Below are 16500 nucleotides of genomic sequence, written 5' to 3'. Positions count from 1 at the left end.
TGAATGAAGTGCACATTTAAAACTTCATAATAAATTACACACTTTATGCAGGGCAATTAAATCAGTCTGTTAATGAAACAAAATGCTTGTGCTGCCGGCTCAACGGGTGTGTATAAAGATCGTCAAAGGCATTTCAGGGTCCCTATAAGGGCCACATTACAAGAATTCAGCAGGGTGCTGCTGTAGGCTAGAGAACTTTACACTGTTTGAAAAATGTCACCTATTGACATAATGCAAACAAGGATTTGCCTTTTTTTGAGCTTTGATTTTCAAAATATAGTATGCACAAAAAACACCGCAACTGCTGGCGATGCTATTCTCGATGCGGTCGTTACAGGTGACTGTGACACTTTAATGCATGGGACACTTGAGTGCTCATGGTGCTTGAGTGCATGTGACACTTCACCAGCTCTACTCTGGGGGAGCGATTTCAGAAAAAATCTGAGAAAAGGCAAAAAAGAATGTCTCACCTGTTGGCCCTACTGCAGCGTGGGCACAGTGTTGTTTACAAAGCTCTAAGGACTCAAACCGGTTGTCGTTGCCCTCGCAGCCTCCGTAGGTAAAGTTGCGGCACTCACGAGTTGCAATGTCAAAGTACCACATCATCAGTATGCCATAGCATGGTCCAGGCTGTTTGGGAAGGGTGCACACATCTACAAAACAGAGAGGGCGATTGATTGATTGATTGATTGATTGATTGATTGATTGATTGATTGATTGATTGATTGATTGATTGATTGATTGATTGATTGATTGATTGATTGATTGATTGATGTTAAAGCACTTGCTAAGAGGTTTACTAGAGAAAGACACAGGCAAACAGGCAACGGTCAGGAGCGCTCAGCCAAGCGGAGCAACTACAAGCCCACATTGGTGGCAATGATGTTGAGGCACAGGTCCCTCTTCACTACAGATTGATTGATTGATTGATTGATTGATTGATTGATTGATTGATTGATTGATTGATTGATTGATTGATTGATTGATTGATTGATTGGCATGGTGTATGTCTAAACAAGATGCTGTGTCCATAACCATCAAATGATACTGACTGATTCATGTGCCTGATTCATCATCATCATGGCGAACACTTTGCCATGACATCAAGCACTGTTTAAACACTTTAGATGGGAATGACTGACGAAAAATGGCATAGGGGCTGCTTCACTATTTTACAAAAATTATGACGATTTATAGCACAGTGGTTTCCTCGCAAGTGCACTTCCATAAGTTGCCAAGGAAGCCCATAAGGCCCCCATGTTCCATTTCCTCAGGGTTTCAATAAGGATCTTTCCCTCTCTCTCTCTCTCTCTCTTTGTGACGTTACTGTATGTTATATAGCATGGTGGAAGAGTTAAATAACGACCGGGCGTCACACAATGCGAATTACGTAACTAGTGGGTCGTTTAAAGTTTCCAACCCATTACAAAGGGCTCGGCCATAATTCTTCATCATCATCAGCTGTCGCATCAACAAAGTGCACATAATGCCTGACAGATGTGTAGCTGGTACCTTGCCTCTCCGCAGAATGATGAATAATGGCGTAGTGGATACCTTGCTAGTGTACTTGTATTAGTAGCCCCTAGAGAGTTTACAACAGGCTTTAGAAATGCCGCTCTTCCAGCTTTCACTGTGACTGTGCTACGCTGTCTGCACAGGCCTGGTGTGTTTTATCTAAGGAAAAGTATTTGTATGGAGAGAAGAACAGCTAATTTTACATTATCCTTTATAATCAAGCTGCACCTTTTTCATGCAAATTTCAGACACGCCTTTGTTTTAAAAACTCATATGGTTCATTTGTACAAATACAAAAATGCTGCGCTCTTTGCAGATATTTCCAGCTTTTCATCCGTCCTTTAATATGTCATCGGATCTTCTTTCATTTCGCATCACTAGATTGCCATCATCGAAATGGCTAGGCTCTTCAGATGTCACACAAGTATGTAACCCACGCTGCTTACCCGAGAGAGAACAAGGACAACAGAAAGCAGAAAGAACAAGGAAAAAGCAGGGAGGTTAGCCAGACGCATGTCACGTTTGCTACCCTGCACATTGGGCAGGAATGATGAGATGAAAGAAGCGACTGAATGGAAGAGAGGGAGCACATCAAGCCTACAGGCGGCCGCAGAGACATCTCGACTCTAGTTAGGCTAACAAGACATAACTGCCTTCCGCGCCATCGATGCACGTTTCCACAGTGCAACAATCTTGAACGCTCACCAAGTGGCGTGGGACGCTCCAGAGGATGCTCTGTGGGCAGCGGCGCACCCTTGCGGCACTTCTTCTCGCACGCCTCGCGGTCGTTGAAGCGGTTGGCGTTGCCCTGGCAACCGCCATACGTGAACTCGTGGCACTGGTCTGTCTCGGGATCGTAGAACCACTGGATGAACGTGCCGCTGCACGGTCCTTGCACTTTCGGCAGCATGCACACGTCTGCGTGCGGTTGAACAACAGAGAGGTTGAGAAAAACTACTGAAATCAAGCGCGGCAGAACGGTCAAGCACAATCGCTCAGAAGTAAGCGCACTGCAGCAAGGGAGGCTACTGTTTATTATTGATCAAGACAACGCAACAAAACATGATCAACACAGTGCTAATGGGCCCACATAAGTAAAACGGCTTGCGTGCCCAGGTGGGTTGTACTAGATAGCGAGCATGGTATGGGCTTATCTGTTGGACCTATAGAAACATCCCAAAAAACGCTCCCTAATCAACAAACACAAAGGTCAAAACAGGAGTGTGCACATACACTTTAACATGTTTGCAATGAACCATCAAAAATTGTTGAATGTCAATAACAGAAGAATAAAAAGAAATGATGCACAGTCATTGCCTCTCTAGTCTAGAACCCTCTTAAAAGAATGTTTGAATGCTTACGAAATGAGCGACCTTTACAGTTCATTTTCTGAAACAAACCACCTTCGTAGCTGTCCGGGCATTGGTTGCACTTTTACAGCCTATATTCATAAGTGCGTCTTTACTATGGGACACAAAGCCAGTAGACATCTTTACTTAACAGTGAATCAGTAGAAGGTAGTCACAATCAGCTCTACCAAAAAGTCAGTAGATCTAGCATTACTGCATATACTAATCCACATACTGACTCACCTGCTGTGTCAGGTTTGTGGTGCTAGTTGCTGCAATTCAACATGAACTACTTATCGAGGCGTAAAGCAGTGTTTACTCCATCATTAACTGAGGAGGGAGTTACTACTAGTTAATGCATTAACTAATGACTCCCCTTCTCCTCGCTTATGCGTCATTTAATTAAATGTTTATTTGTTTTCGTACTCTCAATCACCAAAAAGGCTTTATGGAGATGAGGGGTTAGAACAGACATCGTGCTTCAAATTCTTACGGTTAGAGGCAGAAGTGACAAGCAGGAAGGAAGTTCCAGTCAAGCGAGGTTTTTGGAATACAGCCGAGTCCACTTATAACGATACCGTATATAACAATATATCGATATAACGATGAACAACGATGGCACCGTCCACTTTTGTATGCTTTCTATGGTAAAATAAACCGCTTATTACGATGCTCCAGTGCCATAATATCGGATATAGCAATTGAATCCGCCTACAACACGAGACTAAAATGGCTCTCCACGCTGACGGCATGCGTCACGATACGCTTCACACCCCGTCTACCCCCTCAGAAAACAATCAACTGCGCCACTTATGAGCAGGCGAGAGGAGGAGGAGCTTTCCTTCCAAACTCTCCTCCCGGAGCTGCCGCTTCGGCCTCATCCGCATGCCTGGTCGCACCAACGTCGGCGTGCACCGCTAGCTCGCTCACTCGCCTGCTGTGTGCGCCGTGCTTTGACTGTCTTTCTCCACAACTGCCTTCGTTTTACGTTTCGCCGCGAACGGGACGTCATGGCCGATCCGCCTGCAGCGCATTCTTCGCAAGGTTGCACGCCATCACAACAGAAAAGAAAGCGCAAGGAAATTACACTGGAAGTGAAGAAGAGCCTTTTAAAGGATCACAGTGACGACCAAAAAGTGTCCGCCCTCGTGGCCAAGTACGAACTGTCACAATCGACTGTCTCAACAATCATCTGGTCCGTTACCAAGCTGACTGAGAGTGGATTCAGTGGCGTGGACAGTGGGAACCGCAAGAGACTTCGACAGGGTGCATACAAAGAAGTTGAACACGCCTCGTTCGAATGGTTCTTAGGCGCTCGTGCCATGAGCGTGCCCATCAACAAGCCAATTCTGGCCGCAAAGGCGAAGCAGTTCACCTACATGCTTCACGAAACCGACTTCGAGCCAGGTGGCAGCTGGATACCACGATTTAAGACGGACTATGGCTATTCTGCAAACAAGTACACAGTTGCACTACGTTACTTGCAAGCAAATAAAATGTCTTGATCCCTCTTTTGTCTTTTTTTTTTCTGAACCCTCTGATAATAAGTATCGGTTATAACAATCAGATAACAATCAGACTTGGGTATCGTTATAAGTGGACTGCACTGTAAATTAGGGTGAATTCCAATGCAGCAAGAAGGGAGGCACACCAACATTTTGGGGAATTTTCATGCGAAATGATAAACACAATAGTCGATCAAGCAAAGCTTTCCTAAGTAGCCGATTGAACTAATACAGTTTCGAAGCAGGTACAGTCGAGGATGCTTTCATGGCAAAGCGAGGTCTTCTCATCTAAGGAGTGTTAGTTCATCCTAGAGGTGCTAGAATAGCGACCACAGCTAGAAAGACCTCTCGAAGTCACATACCTTGAGAACTGAAGCACCGTTCCTCGCAGTCCCTGCGGGACCGGAAGCGGTTTCGGTTTCCAAGGCAACCGCCGTAGTAGAACTCGCGGCACACGCCGTCTTGCTTGTCGTAGAACCAGCGTACCTCCATGTTGGTGCAGGGGCCCACCTCGTTAGGCATAAAGCAGTATTCTGCATAGGAGTTTCAAGATTATATTCACCTTGCCCCATTTTATCAGATTGGGTCTGTAACAGAATTCGCTCCTGTTGCCTTTTCTCGCTGGTTTTTGTTGGCATTGTTGATGAGAACGTCACGCCACGTGATACGTGTGGCCCTCTCGCACTGGCCAAGTGGCAAGCACAATGAAATACCATTTCTGTGCTTTGCAAACGTGTGGGCAATGCACTTCTTCGTGGTGTCATAATGTCTTCAATAACCATATCAACGACTACAATTATCTCGAAAACTAAGCACTCTGTCAGTAAAGAAAAATTGCATCAACTTTCTCAGAATCACAGGCTGACACTGCAGTATTGAAATTATTTGGTGCAACATGATCGAACTTGTTTCGCCTAAGTCTGTTCCCTGATAATTGCTCCTAGTGTTTCATATTTTTTCACCTTGTCGGCCTCGCGCTCGCGTGTTACGTTTTTTTAGATACGAAGCATCTCTTGATTGGGGGTATGTCCCGCGGCCTTGGCCTGGGCATCCGCACTCACACTACGCATGCACAACTCTCCTCCTTCCCTCTCTCCAACAGCTGCATGTTACTCTCTCCACTTCTCTCCCAGCAGCTGCTTGCGCTTCTCCTGCGTTCTCACTTCTGCTCTCACGGCGCATGTGCTACTCTCCTCCTCTAGTCTCCTCTCCTTCAAGCGGGTAGAGCGCTGCGCGCCTTGTCCAGCGCTTGCTTCGGTTGACTCCTCTGAAATGCAGGCTCGACATGCCGAAATTCTCTCCTGCACAATGCCTCAATGAGCACCAGCACATGCACATCCCCTCCCCCTCTCTCTCCTCTCCTACGCTGCCGCCCTCTCGCGTGCCTGTCGACCACGTTCCCCGCTCGCCCTGTGAGAATTAACGGCCAGGCTAGAGGGAAGACACAACGCGCGTAGTGTTTCTCTTCGCGATCCACGACGCGAGGTCAGTAGCATGCCCAACGAACACCACCGGAACGCAATCGTGCAAGTGCTCCGGCTTCGCATCACCTCATGGTCCCCTTTAGCGGGAGATGGTGTAATTTTTTTCTATAGGTATCGCCTTTTGCCTGAGCATGAGCAGATAAGTTTTTGTGCTTATTTTTTATTCTTCCGCCGCTGTGTGCCTTTTCAGTTGTTTGTCGGCATTTGTGTTGCCTTGACTTCTCTCTTGTGTCAGTGTTTGCATGCCCTGTCTTTTAACGCAGAATAGTTACAAGTTGTCTCAGTCTAGGTCAGCTACAGATTGCCAACAATTTTTCATTTTACAACATGTTTCTTTGATACCGCATGATTCCCTCACCCAGCAGGAACTCTCCCTCGGGCTCGTCAGTCGGGGCCGGCTGTCCGCACATCTGTTCGCACTCCAGGTGCGAGGCAAAGTTGTTCTCGTTCCCGTCGCAGCCTCCATAGTAGAAACGGTGACAGCGTCCTTCCTCGGCGTTGTAGTACCACCGCTCGCGGAACTCCACGCAGTTGCCAGCCTCTTGAGGCAGCAGACAGATGTTCCGACCTGCGGTTCGACGTGGTTTATGTAGCCACACGAAAACCGGTCGTGCCATTTTACAAAAGCACATAGCAGTATAAAAAGGAGATCCTGCTGCAGTGCCGCATATGGTCGCAGTGCTGCGAGTGCTGCTGAATACACAACAGTATACCGTATTTCCTCGCGTATAACCCGCTCAGTATATACAGAACATTCAGAGCTAAAGTCAAAGGGCGAGTAACATCATATGATTAGGTTCTTTGATGCATTAGCTAACAATGTATACTTAGGTTCGGTGGTGTATTAGCTAACAATGCATGATACGAGCTTTATTTGTACGAATTAGCTGTACTGACTGCTTTTTGTTGAATTACTTTTCTGTAACAGCCCACTCCCCTCAGTAATGCCATCTGGCCCTAAGGGTGAACTAAATAAATAAATAAATATGCACTAAGTTTGGTGCGCAAGTTGGCTTCACGGCACGGCTTCACAATAATGCAAGGAAGGTGACTTCACATCAGTATGCAGGTGCTTTTTCTTTTTAATTTTTATTTTTGCACGGTTTGTAGTGCAGGGTGCGGGTTATAGTTGGGCGTGGGTTATCCACAAAAATATACAGCAATCATTCATTTGTGCAATTAGGCCTTCACAGTGAAGCTTCATTAATTGGAATTTCACAGGTACCAGAAATTTCTTCAAATCAAACAGAGCTCAAACTAAGGATTCCTGGGCCGGTAGCGCCTCAGTCATATCTGACGTAAGCCAGTTTCAAGTTGAAAGTGGGGGGGGGGGGGGGGTAAATATGCAAACATACTACATACATGTATGTATGTATGCATACATGCCCTCACGGATCGAAACGCTGCATACAAAGGTTCAATATGACGAGTGGCATGCGCAATTTCTTGAGATCACCACATCATGTTCCTACGAAACTAGCCACTAAAAATAAGGCTGGTTTTAATTCTAGTCGAATTTACGCCAATACGACATGAACTGAGGGTGGCGGAGAAAGTACTTAGCCCTAAATTGTCGCATTTCAATTCATGAGGACTGTACTAGCACGCATTTGCTGAGGTTTAGTGCCGAATGCGTGTGACAAGTAAATCATCATCAGAATGCTCACTTCCGGTAGAGAGACAGGCACGCTCGCAGTCGCGCCTTGACTCAAATCGGTTGGCATTGCCCTCGCAGCCGCCATAGTAGAACTGCTCGCAGCGGCCGGCCGCCATGTTGTAGTGCCAGTGCAAGATGGCCGCCCGACATGGTCCCTCTTCCTTGGGCAGGGCGCAGATGTCACGTGACACTGCAGAACAGACGAGAAAAGAATGAGCAACTTGATGCTTCATGATCTGCTGCACCCACGATTAATTTTGCTTCAGTAATTTTTATGCTCAAGGTCTTATAACATTACAGAAGTGGGCAGGTGAGTTACACAATGCAAGTCCATATGTACAAACTTGATAAACAAAGGTTAAACAAATGTGTACAAACAGAAAACTATGAAAACCACAAATACCAAGAATATTGTTGCAGATGTGATGGGCGAATATAGTGGTCACTCAAGACTAAAATTTTCTATTCGATAATAAATGTAACTTTAGAGCATGAATTCGTATGAAAAATCAGCTGCAAAAATGTATTAGACTCAAACTTCGATATAACGAATTATCGGTTATAACAAAGTAAATGAATAATAGTCTTGTCATATATACATTGTTATGAATATACATTTATAACAAAATTTTGAATATAACAAACATATTTTCATGTCGGATACGACTTTGTTCTAATGAGGTTTGAGCGTAGTGCTGCGGGAACACTGACGCCGCATTTATGGTTCGAAATATCCATCAAGTCCAAATTTTTGGAGTCCAAAAAATCTGTTGGCGACTGTACTCATTAGTACTAGTACGCCCTGTGAAGCAAGCTTATCCGACCTGTTCTTCAAAACTGGTTGTTACATGCCATGTCTCAAGGACAATATTCAATAAAAGCACTGAAAAGCTACATACAGAGCTGGAGAGAGTCATAAAAGCAATCGTAATATGTATGCCAGGGAAGAGTGAGCCACGTTCAGAACTCACCGGCGACTCTGGTGGAGTTGCACATGCGCTCGCACTGGTCGCGCGTGTTGAAGCGGTTGCGGTTGCCCTGGCAACCCGTGTAGACAAACTCCTTGCAGCGCCGTTCCACGTAGTCGTAGTACCACTTGCGGTCCTCCGACAGGCAGCGGCCTTCCTCCTTGGCCAGGATGCATATCTCTGTGCATATGAAAAGAGAAATGATAGACAACTCAATTATTAGACTGAGATCGAATGAAGACAGGGTTGCTGTTATAACTGCGTTGAACTACCCAATGAAGTGGACGGGGAAGTGCCTTCCATTGTAGATCTACTGATAGAATATTGTACGGGTAATGTGAAGGTTGTGGGTTTGGATCCCACCTGCGGAAAGGGTGTTTTTTCGTCCACTTTAATTCTTTTCAATTCACCTCATAATTGCTACATACTGATAAAGACAACAATTAACGGACCCTATGCTTTCCTTGGCCTAACTGTCTTTACAAAAAGAAAGTGTAGAAAATGTAAGCAGACTTGTGCAGGTTGAAAGATGCAGCAACTGTTGTGCTACGTTGAAAAACCAATTGGACCAAGAAATTCCTCATTTGTGACATGGCTATGTACAGAGGAGAGGGGTCGCGAGTGCGTATCCACCTCGACAATTTGAAAAATTTGGATGTTTATTGCACGTTGTTCACCGTGGATCCCAGCTGTGCGCAGACTCACCCTGCGCGCTAAGCCTGACGCATCGTTCTGAGCACTCGTCCTCCGTGGCGAAGTTGTTTGCGTTGCCCTGGCAACCGCCATAGGTGAACTGCTTGCACCGGTTCTCTTGCCGGTCGTAGTAGAAACGTGGATAGTTGCCCCTGCATGGTCCAGGTGCTGCCGACTGTTCGCATGGGTCTGAAGACGGACAAGCCCGAAGGTTAGAGACTATTCGCACAAAACTAATGTATTTAAGAGTTCATTCACTTTCCCACAAAATATTTTTGAATGGAACACATTTCTTGTCAACGTTATCAATTGCCAAATGATCTCGACGTTTCCCCGGGCACCTTTGCATAATCCATAATGACAGAACCTCATTCCTACGTTCTTGAAAAAAGAAAAATGCGGGAAAAAACACACTATCAGGGAAAACGTACAATCCAAATTCACTAAAACATCACGCCGTTTCACTTGATGATGATATTGCAAACGTTGGCACCGGGAAATCGTATCAAACGGGAACGTATACAAGAGATTATACTGTGCTCTCTTCTGCTCCTACACATCATACATTACGACAGGTACGCAGAAGGAAAGTTAGGTCGAGGTTGCAAATAGTGAAACTGCTAAATATGCTTTGAAAAACACTTGCCAAGCATCTCTTGATGCAGGCATGTCTGCTCGCACATGTCCTGGCTGGCGAAGCGGTTGTTGTTTCCGAGGCAACCGCCGTACATGAATGACTCGCAGGTGCGAGTGACCGAGTTGAAGTACCAGTGCTCGTACTGGCCATCGCACGGACCAATCACCTTGGGCAACAGGCAGGCATCTGCAACGATATTCAGATCTATTCAAAGTGACTGCATTGGGGTTCGTGTGGAAACAGAGCTAAGTGTGCATTGTGAGAGGCACGCAAATAAATGAATCATCGTTAAGATCGGAGATTTGTAAGTTCACTTACACATGATTGATTCCGGAATGATACTAACTCAAACCTCATTATAACAAGTTACATCTTACACGAAAATAACTTCACTATATCCGAAAATTCATTATAAACGTATATTCCCGACACTGTATGTATTGCAAGACTAACTTCATTTACTTTGTATAACCAATATTTCATTGTCCGATAATTCCCGAGTAACCGATAATTCGTTGTATCCGTGTTCGTCATATCGAGGTTTCAGTGTAGTTGAACCTCGTTATAGCAAAGTAGTGCCGGGATCATAAATTGGTTTGTCATATCTGATATTTGCTGTGATAGTAGAGGTAAAAATCGGCTCCAACAGGCATTCTGGCTCGTGCAAAAATCCTATAAATACAAAAACGCATGATTCGATCAAACCCATTATAAACAAGGTAATCCTTACCTGTCTCCTTCTGGCACTTCAAACTAAATAGATTGAAACATTAGAAGACAAAATTACAACAGAATAAAGTTCAACACAGGCCTATGTTCACATCAAATTTTAATGCCAACCAACTGTTAATCAATCAAGTTTTTAATGTCACAAACACATTAAAAAAATGTGGTTGTGAATTGTCTTTGAATACAGTCGAGCCTGCATATATTGAACCCACGTGTAACGAATTATTGTGTATACCGAAGAGTTGTAAAATCTCCTAGAATATATTTTCTATATATGAAATATTTCATGTACCGAATTACCTAGTATATATAGAACTTTTTTTGATCCCCTTCGGATTTGATATATCTCAGTTCGACTCTATTTCTTTTGCTTTTTAAGCTACCTTTAAAGTTTTGAGCCTCACGCGAGGCAAATATTTCTTCGTCACAGCCAATGTTGCGGCGACTCTCGCTCTTTCGGTTTCGTTACAAAAATAATAATTGTCACTGAAATGAAGCATGACCAACCAAAATCCGTATTTAGTTCACTATAAATGGTAATTTGCTATAAAGGTGCACAGAACAGGGAAGGATGAGGGGAACACCACTGCACCCCAGTAATAATACCTTTGTCTCCCTCCATATCTCAATGAAGAGAATGGAGTATACATCGTAAGCATGCGCGCTCAATCCTCGATATAACGAACACGGATACAACGAATTATCGGTTATAACGAAGTAAATGATTAATAACCTTGAAATAGATACAGTGTTACAAATAAACATTTATAACAAATTTTCGGATATAACGACGTTATTTTCGTGGCAGATGTGACTGTTATGTATAGGAAAGTTTGAGTGTATATTCTTTTTTCCCAACCAATCAACGCCGACAAGCTTAATACGTCACATCCAATCCAAGAAGTTGTTGTCGTGTGATGCTGCCATCAGTGTGAGAACCGATTTCAGGAGCAATATAGAATGTCAAATGCTTTCATTTTGCCGTTTTTACCAGTGCTATAGACACCATCAAGACCCGTAGTAAGCAAAAATACAGTAAAAGCATGCACTATTTGGAGAGCAAGAATCCTTCAATGAATAGCTAAACGGGTCACAAAAAGTACTGGTACAGGCTGAAACATCTAGTAATTAGAGGCTATGTTCACAGGCTACATGAGAATTCAGCTTTTCCGCAAACATCATGTCCCACAAACTTTAATCACCAAACATACACAGCTCATGGAGTGAACGCTACATCAAAAACTTGAGTATAACATCAGGTATGCTCAATTTTTTTAGATAACCATGTCCTGTCACTGAATCTAGCAACTAAAGTTGATGTTCAATCTGATGTAACTGTATGAGTGACTATTACGCTGATATAACACAAGCTGATAATAGTGGAAGCAAGCATTACTTATACCCCGATCACACTGGCAAATTTAGTGTCATTTTGAGCCAGTGTACTTATGCCCCCAGAATGTCACTGTGGCGGTGCACTGCTACACAAGAAAGGGAAGTGTACTTTAAAAACTATGGTAATGGCGACAGGTACTTGAGTAGCACAACAGATATTTGTTATTTCAGGTAATGGTTCTTAAAATAATGTTTTAAAGCTATAAGCGGCCCTTAAAATAAATTTTATGTACAAACACAGCGGCTGTGGCCATAGCACGGCATGTCCTGGGCATGCCCCTGGCGGTCATGGCTGTAAACTGCCTGAGAGCGAGAATAGCAGAGTAGTTTTTTTGTGGTATAATATGTTTTAATGCATGACAATATTTCTAATAACGAAAACGATAGCTTAAAAAATGCTATGAACACTGCTTCGAATAATACCTTTTTTATTCTCAAGCCACTGCTACCGAGGCTAGACACTCCGTCACAGCGAAGTGAGTTTGGGGAACACACTCGCCGGCAAGTGCACTTTGCAGTGAGTGTCACTAAGCGCTCCCGTTTGACAGCATGCGAATGACACTAGCGGCGAAGTGCACTTAAGTTGCCCGTGTGACAGGGGTATTAGCCCTAAATTGACGCCGCTTTTCATTCTGTGAACACTGTTTCTACGGTAACCGTGCTTCACTAAACCTCGAGTTTGCCTCAATGCGATTCCCTCACCAGATCCTTCAGGTTTGACGCAGGTCGCCTCGCACTCCTCCTCCGAGTTGAAGCGGTTTTCGTTGCCCTCGCATCCGCCGTACCAGAAACGGCTGCAGCGACCATCGGCAACGTTGAAGACCCATTTGACCGTATAGTTGCGGCAGGGGCCGAGCTCTTCGGGTAGACCACACACGCCTGAAAGAATTGAGCGCTGTGTCTGCATCCAGTACGAGCGAAAGTGGAAAAACGATGGCACTGCTGATGGTTACTGTTGACGCGCACATTTCGCTCAGCTGTGATAGCTGTCACGATTTCCAAGCAAAATAGTATGACATATTTTATCATAGTCAACCACCCTGAAGTGTCAAAGCTTAGTGGCCCAATGCATGACATCCCTGAGTGAGCATCGCACAGCGGCCTACAACGGCAGATTGAGAAGTGAAGCTGCGAAAAGATTTAGGACTTTAAAGAGTACTAGTTGTAGCAGTAGTAATGGTAGTAGTAGTAGGTAGTTACTTATAAATAAAGGGAAGAAGGAACAATAGCCGGCATGGCAAGAACTTTATTATGGTCCGGAGAAACTATGGCCCGAGGGCAAAGCCCCCAGGCTAAGTCGGTGGCTCCATCCACGTAGGCAGGCATCATAACTTAAGTGTATCATTTCTGCGCAGATGCATAAACTCGGACAGGAAGCATAAGTACTCTGACTTTAGCTACAGACTCTCGCAGGACTACTACAGCATTTCAGAAAACATAAGCATAGTTGTATTACTCACGTGGCGTGTCCTTCACGAAGAAGCAATGCAGAAAAGAAGAGCACCATTGATTATTAAGAAATGCCGCCACCCTTTCACATATCAATGGGTGCATAAAAGAAATACACTGGTAAAGTAAACGTAAGGCTTATGCATCAGTATTCCGAATGTTTTTATCTGAGACATCAAAATTCTTTAAATGCACATAAGGGAGCTTATGTATTTGAGTGGTTCTTTTAGAATAAACCTCACCCTATGACATGCTAACTGTAATTACGCAAACAATTTACAGTTGCACTCAACGACTTAAGTAAGAGGCATGCAAACAAAAACAGAGATTTTATGTCGTGCAGGTGGCAAAATCATAGACTAAGGAATGCATCCTCATAATGACACCCGAGGTGCATTAAATGGTTTTGACAGAAAATAGTTAATGTGGGGGACATTTGGGAAGACATGAACAGATTCAAGAGTGCAAGCTAAGTAGTGAATGACCAGTTCTTCAGGCATGTTCGGTAATTCAGACGCCTCTGCCACACCGCCATGGACCCCATAGCGTCGACTTCCCAAATTTTCGATTTCGGACTCTGAAACCATGTCTCATCCAATTTTTCGAGCTCTTTGCCATAATTGAAAGCATAATTAGACCTCTTCGAACCAGCGCTCTAGGTCGCCAAACCGCTCGTTACCATAGACGGTCCCAAAAGTCGGCTTTGCCGCAATGCAGGAGCGTTAGATGGTGAAGCATATGCGATGCAGTGCATAGTGAAGCATAGCAAAAATGGAAAGAGGTAACTGTCACAGGACATAGTATGCATTCCTTATTGGTACACGCATGTACCTACCGCCTCATTCACGGGATGGGCACCAAGACACTTGCTTAATAAGTGTACTCGAAGGTAGAGATGAGCGAATAGTAAATGTGAGGTTCGAAGTGAATTTGAAGCAAATTCATACCGAACAGCAATTTTGTCGAATAATTTTGAATCAAATAGTTTTAATAGTACATATCACATATTATTTTAAAAAAAACGAGCATTTTTGCCATGACCCAACCAACCTGCACAATATTTACAAGAACTGGAACTGGGCACTTGCGAGTCTGACTCTTTTTCTTCGAAGTGAAATGGAAGCAACTTCAAATAGTGGCAGGATTTGAATAGTAATCGGGCGCAAGTTAGAAGCAATAAAATATGTTGTTTTAAGATTTGTTACACTTAGCTCATATAAGCCATCATAACATGCTTCTTAAACTTTAAAAAAATTATTAATCGAGGTACAGATAATACGTACACTTCAACCTTGAAATTTGGCTTCGGAGCAGTGCGGATTTCCCCTGAATACCGTATTTACTCGAATCTAAGCCGATGTTTTCTTCGAAAAAATGATGTGCAAAAGTGGGGGGGGGGGGGGGTCGGCTTAGATTCGAGTACAATGATTAAGTTTTTTTTTTTCCTGGCCTTGCGAATTTCAGGGGTCGGCTTTCAGGGGTCGGGGCCGACCTAGATTTGAATAAATATGGTAAATCGTTTCACGGCACAGCAGTCTCCCACTGCAGAGAAAGCACCTTTTTAAGAGGCTTACATGCAATCAAATATATATGTCTATTAGTTCATTTCGAATACTTCAAAATTTTGACTAATTTATATTTGTGACAAAGCGAATTCTAATACTACAATATTTGTTCAGATATTGGAAGGACTCAAATATTTGCCTATCCCTACTGGAAGACCTTCGGGCAGTAGTAAAAACGCATTTCTTGTTTCGCAGTGAAGCTATTAAGCTTTCCGTTATGCTGTATGGCGGCATCAGAAAACTAACATCATCATGAACCGGCATGCGCTCTCTTCGTCCTCTTCTTGATATTCTGCTTTGCTCCCACAACGACACGTGCGTGGAGTTGTCCAGTGTGAGATGCAATAACTCTGATGGGCAAGAGAACGAGTACAGAGAGAGAAGAAGAAAGCAAAAGAAAGAAAGAGGGAAATAGAGAGAAAGAAAGGGAAGAAGAGAGAAAGATGTAGAAAGAAACAGACACAAAAACACAGAGGAAAAAGGGAGAGCAAGCATAGCTATGTATAGTATACACACAAACCTCATTATAACAAAGTCACATCTGTCATGAAAATAAGTTCGTTATACCCGAAAATTCGTTATAAACATTTATTGGTAACACTGTATCTATTACAAGACTATTCTTCATTTACTTCGTTATAACCGATAACTCGTTATATCCATGTTTGTTATATCGAGGTTTGAGTGTAGTAGAGTATAGTGTAGCAAGGGGTGGGAAAGGAAAGTAAGGGTGAGGAGGAGGGGAACGCTCCTCAGTCTTCCGCACCACTAGTGTATAGCTGGCAAATTTTTTTTCTTCTTTTTTAGGACTACCGGACATTTCCGGCTATTTCGTGGTCCCTGGAGAGAGTTTGAAAAATCGTACGTCGACTGAATGCGTACCACGTTCTGTGTATACACATCAGCATTGCTGTACGTGCATGCACCAAACCCGAGCAACATCACAAATGCAATCGAAGTAGAGCTTACTGGCGCTGACATTCCTTGCGGAGGCAACCAGAGTTGTATCGGGGCAGCCCTCAAAGTTGCGCCCCCTGGCAGCAGTGACCCCGTCGGGGCAGCAGCCGTACGCCGTCATGGCGCAGGTGCAGCCGTCGTACTCGGGTCCTCGAGCCGGAGTTCGTCCGTCGGGGCAGCAGCCGTGCGGGTAGTGGTGGCACGTGCAACCCGTCAGACTGGGGCCCGTGGCTGCCGTGCGGCCGTCGGGACAACAGCTGCGCGAATGCATGCATTACCCAATTAGTTAGCTCATTAATTTGCCCTTTCACGTCTTGAAGGACCCCATTGCAGTACATTACAAAGGGAGGTTGTGATAGGATCGGAATCGATTATGACGATGATACAAGGATGAGCTGGCATATGTGATGGCAACTACACAAACAGGATTGCTAATAACCATTTATTAATATGTAGTAATACTAATACTTTAGTGCCCAAAATAGTATGAGGAGCACACAATCAGGCCCACCAAAGCAGCATAGGGCTTTGGCGAGCCGCCAAAGCCACAAAGCCCCATTATGCAGCAAGCATAATCACTTTTAAAATTTATCTGAA

General features: G+C 44.1%; 1 protein-coding gene across 3 annotated transcripts in view; it reads right to left on the bottom strand.

Annotated features, from left to right (window-relative positions):
• The window catches only part of LOC119373785 (papilin-like), a 50296-nt gene that overhangs the window by 19962 nt on the left and 13834 nt on the right, over positions 1-16500 (bottom strand). For all 3 annotated transcript variants that reach the window (XM_049410779.1, XM_037643840.2, XM_049410778.1), the window contains exons 8-17: positions 15916-16160; positions 12635-12811; positions 9818-9994; positions 9184-9360; positions 8482-8658; positions 7521-7700; positions 6212-6421; positions 4732-4902; positions 2221-2433; positions 471-653 (exon numbers count right to left, since the gene is read on the bottom strand). In XM_049410779.1, the coding sequence (XP_049266736.1) occupies positions 471-653; positions 2221-2433; positions 4732-4902; positions 6212-6421; positions 7521-7700; positions 8482-8658; positions 9184-9360; positions 9818-9994; positions 12635-12811; positions 15916-16160 (1910 nt within the window). The remainder of the gene's footprint in view (positions 1-470; positions 654-2220; positions 2434-4731; positions 4903-6211; positions 6422-7520; positions 7701-8481; positions 8659-9183; positions 9361-9817; positions 9995-12634; positions 12812-15915; positions 16161-16500) is intronic.

This window comes from Rhipicephalus sanguineus, chromosome 11 (assembly GCF_013339695.2).
Source record: "Rhipicephalus sanguineus isolate Rsan-2018 chromosome 11, BIME_Rsan_1.4, whole genome shotgun sequence".
Taxonomy (NCBI): Eukaryota; Metazoa; Arthropoda; class Arachnida; order Ixodida; family Ixodidae; genus Rhipicephalus; species Rhipicephalus sanguineus.
This window is presented reverse-complemented; position numbering and strand designations above follow the sequence as displayed.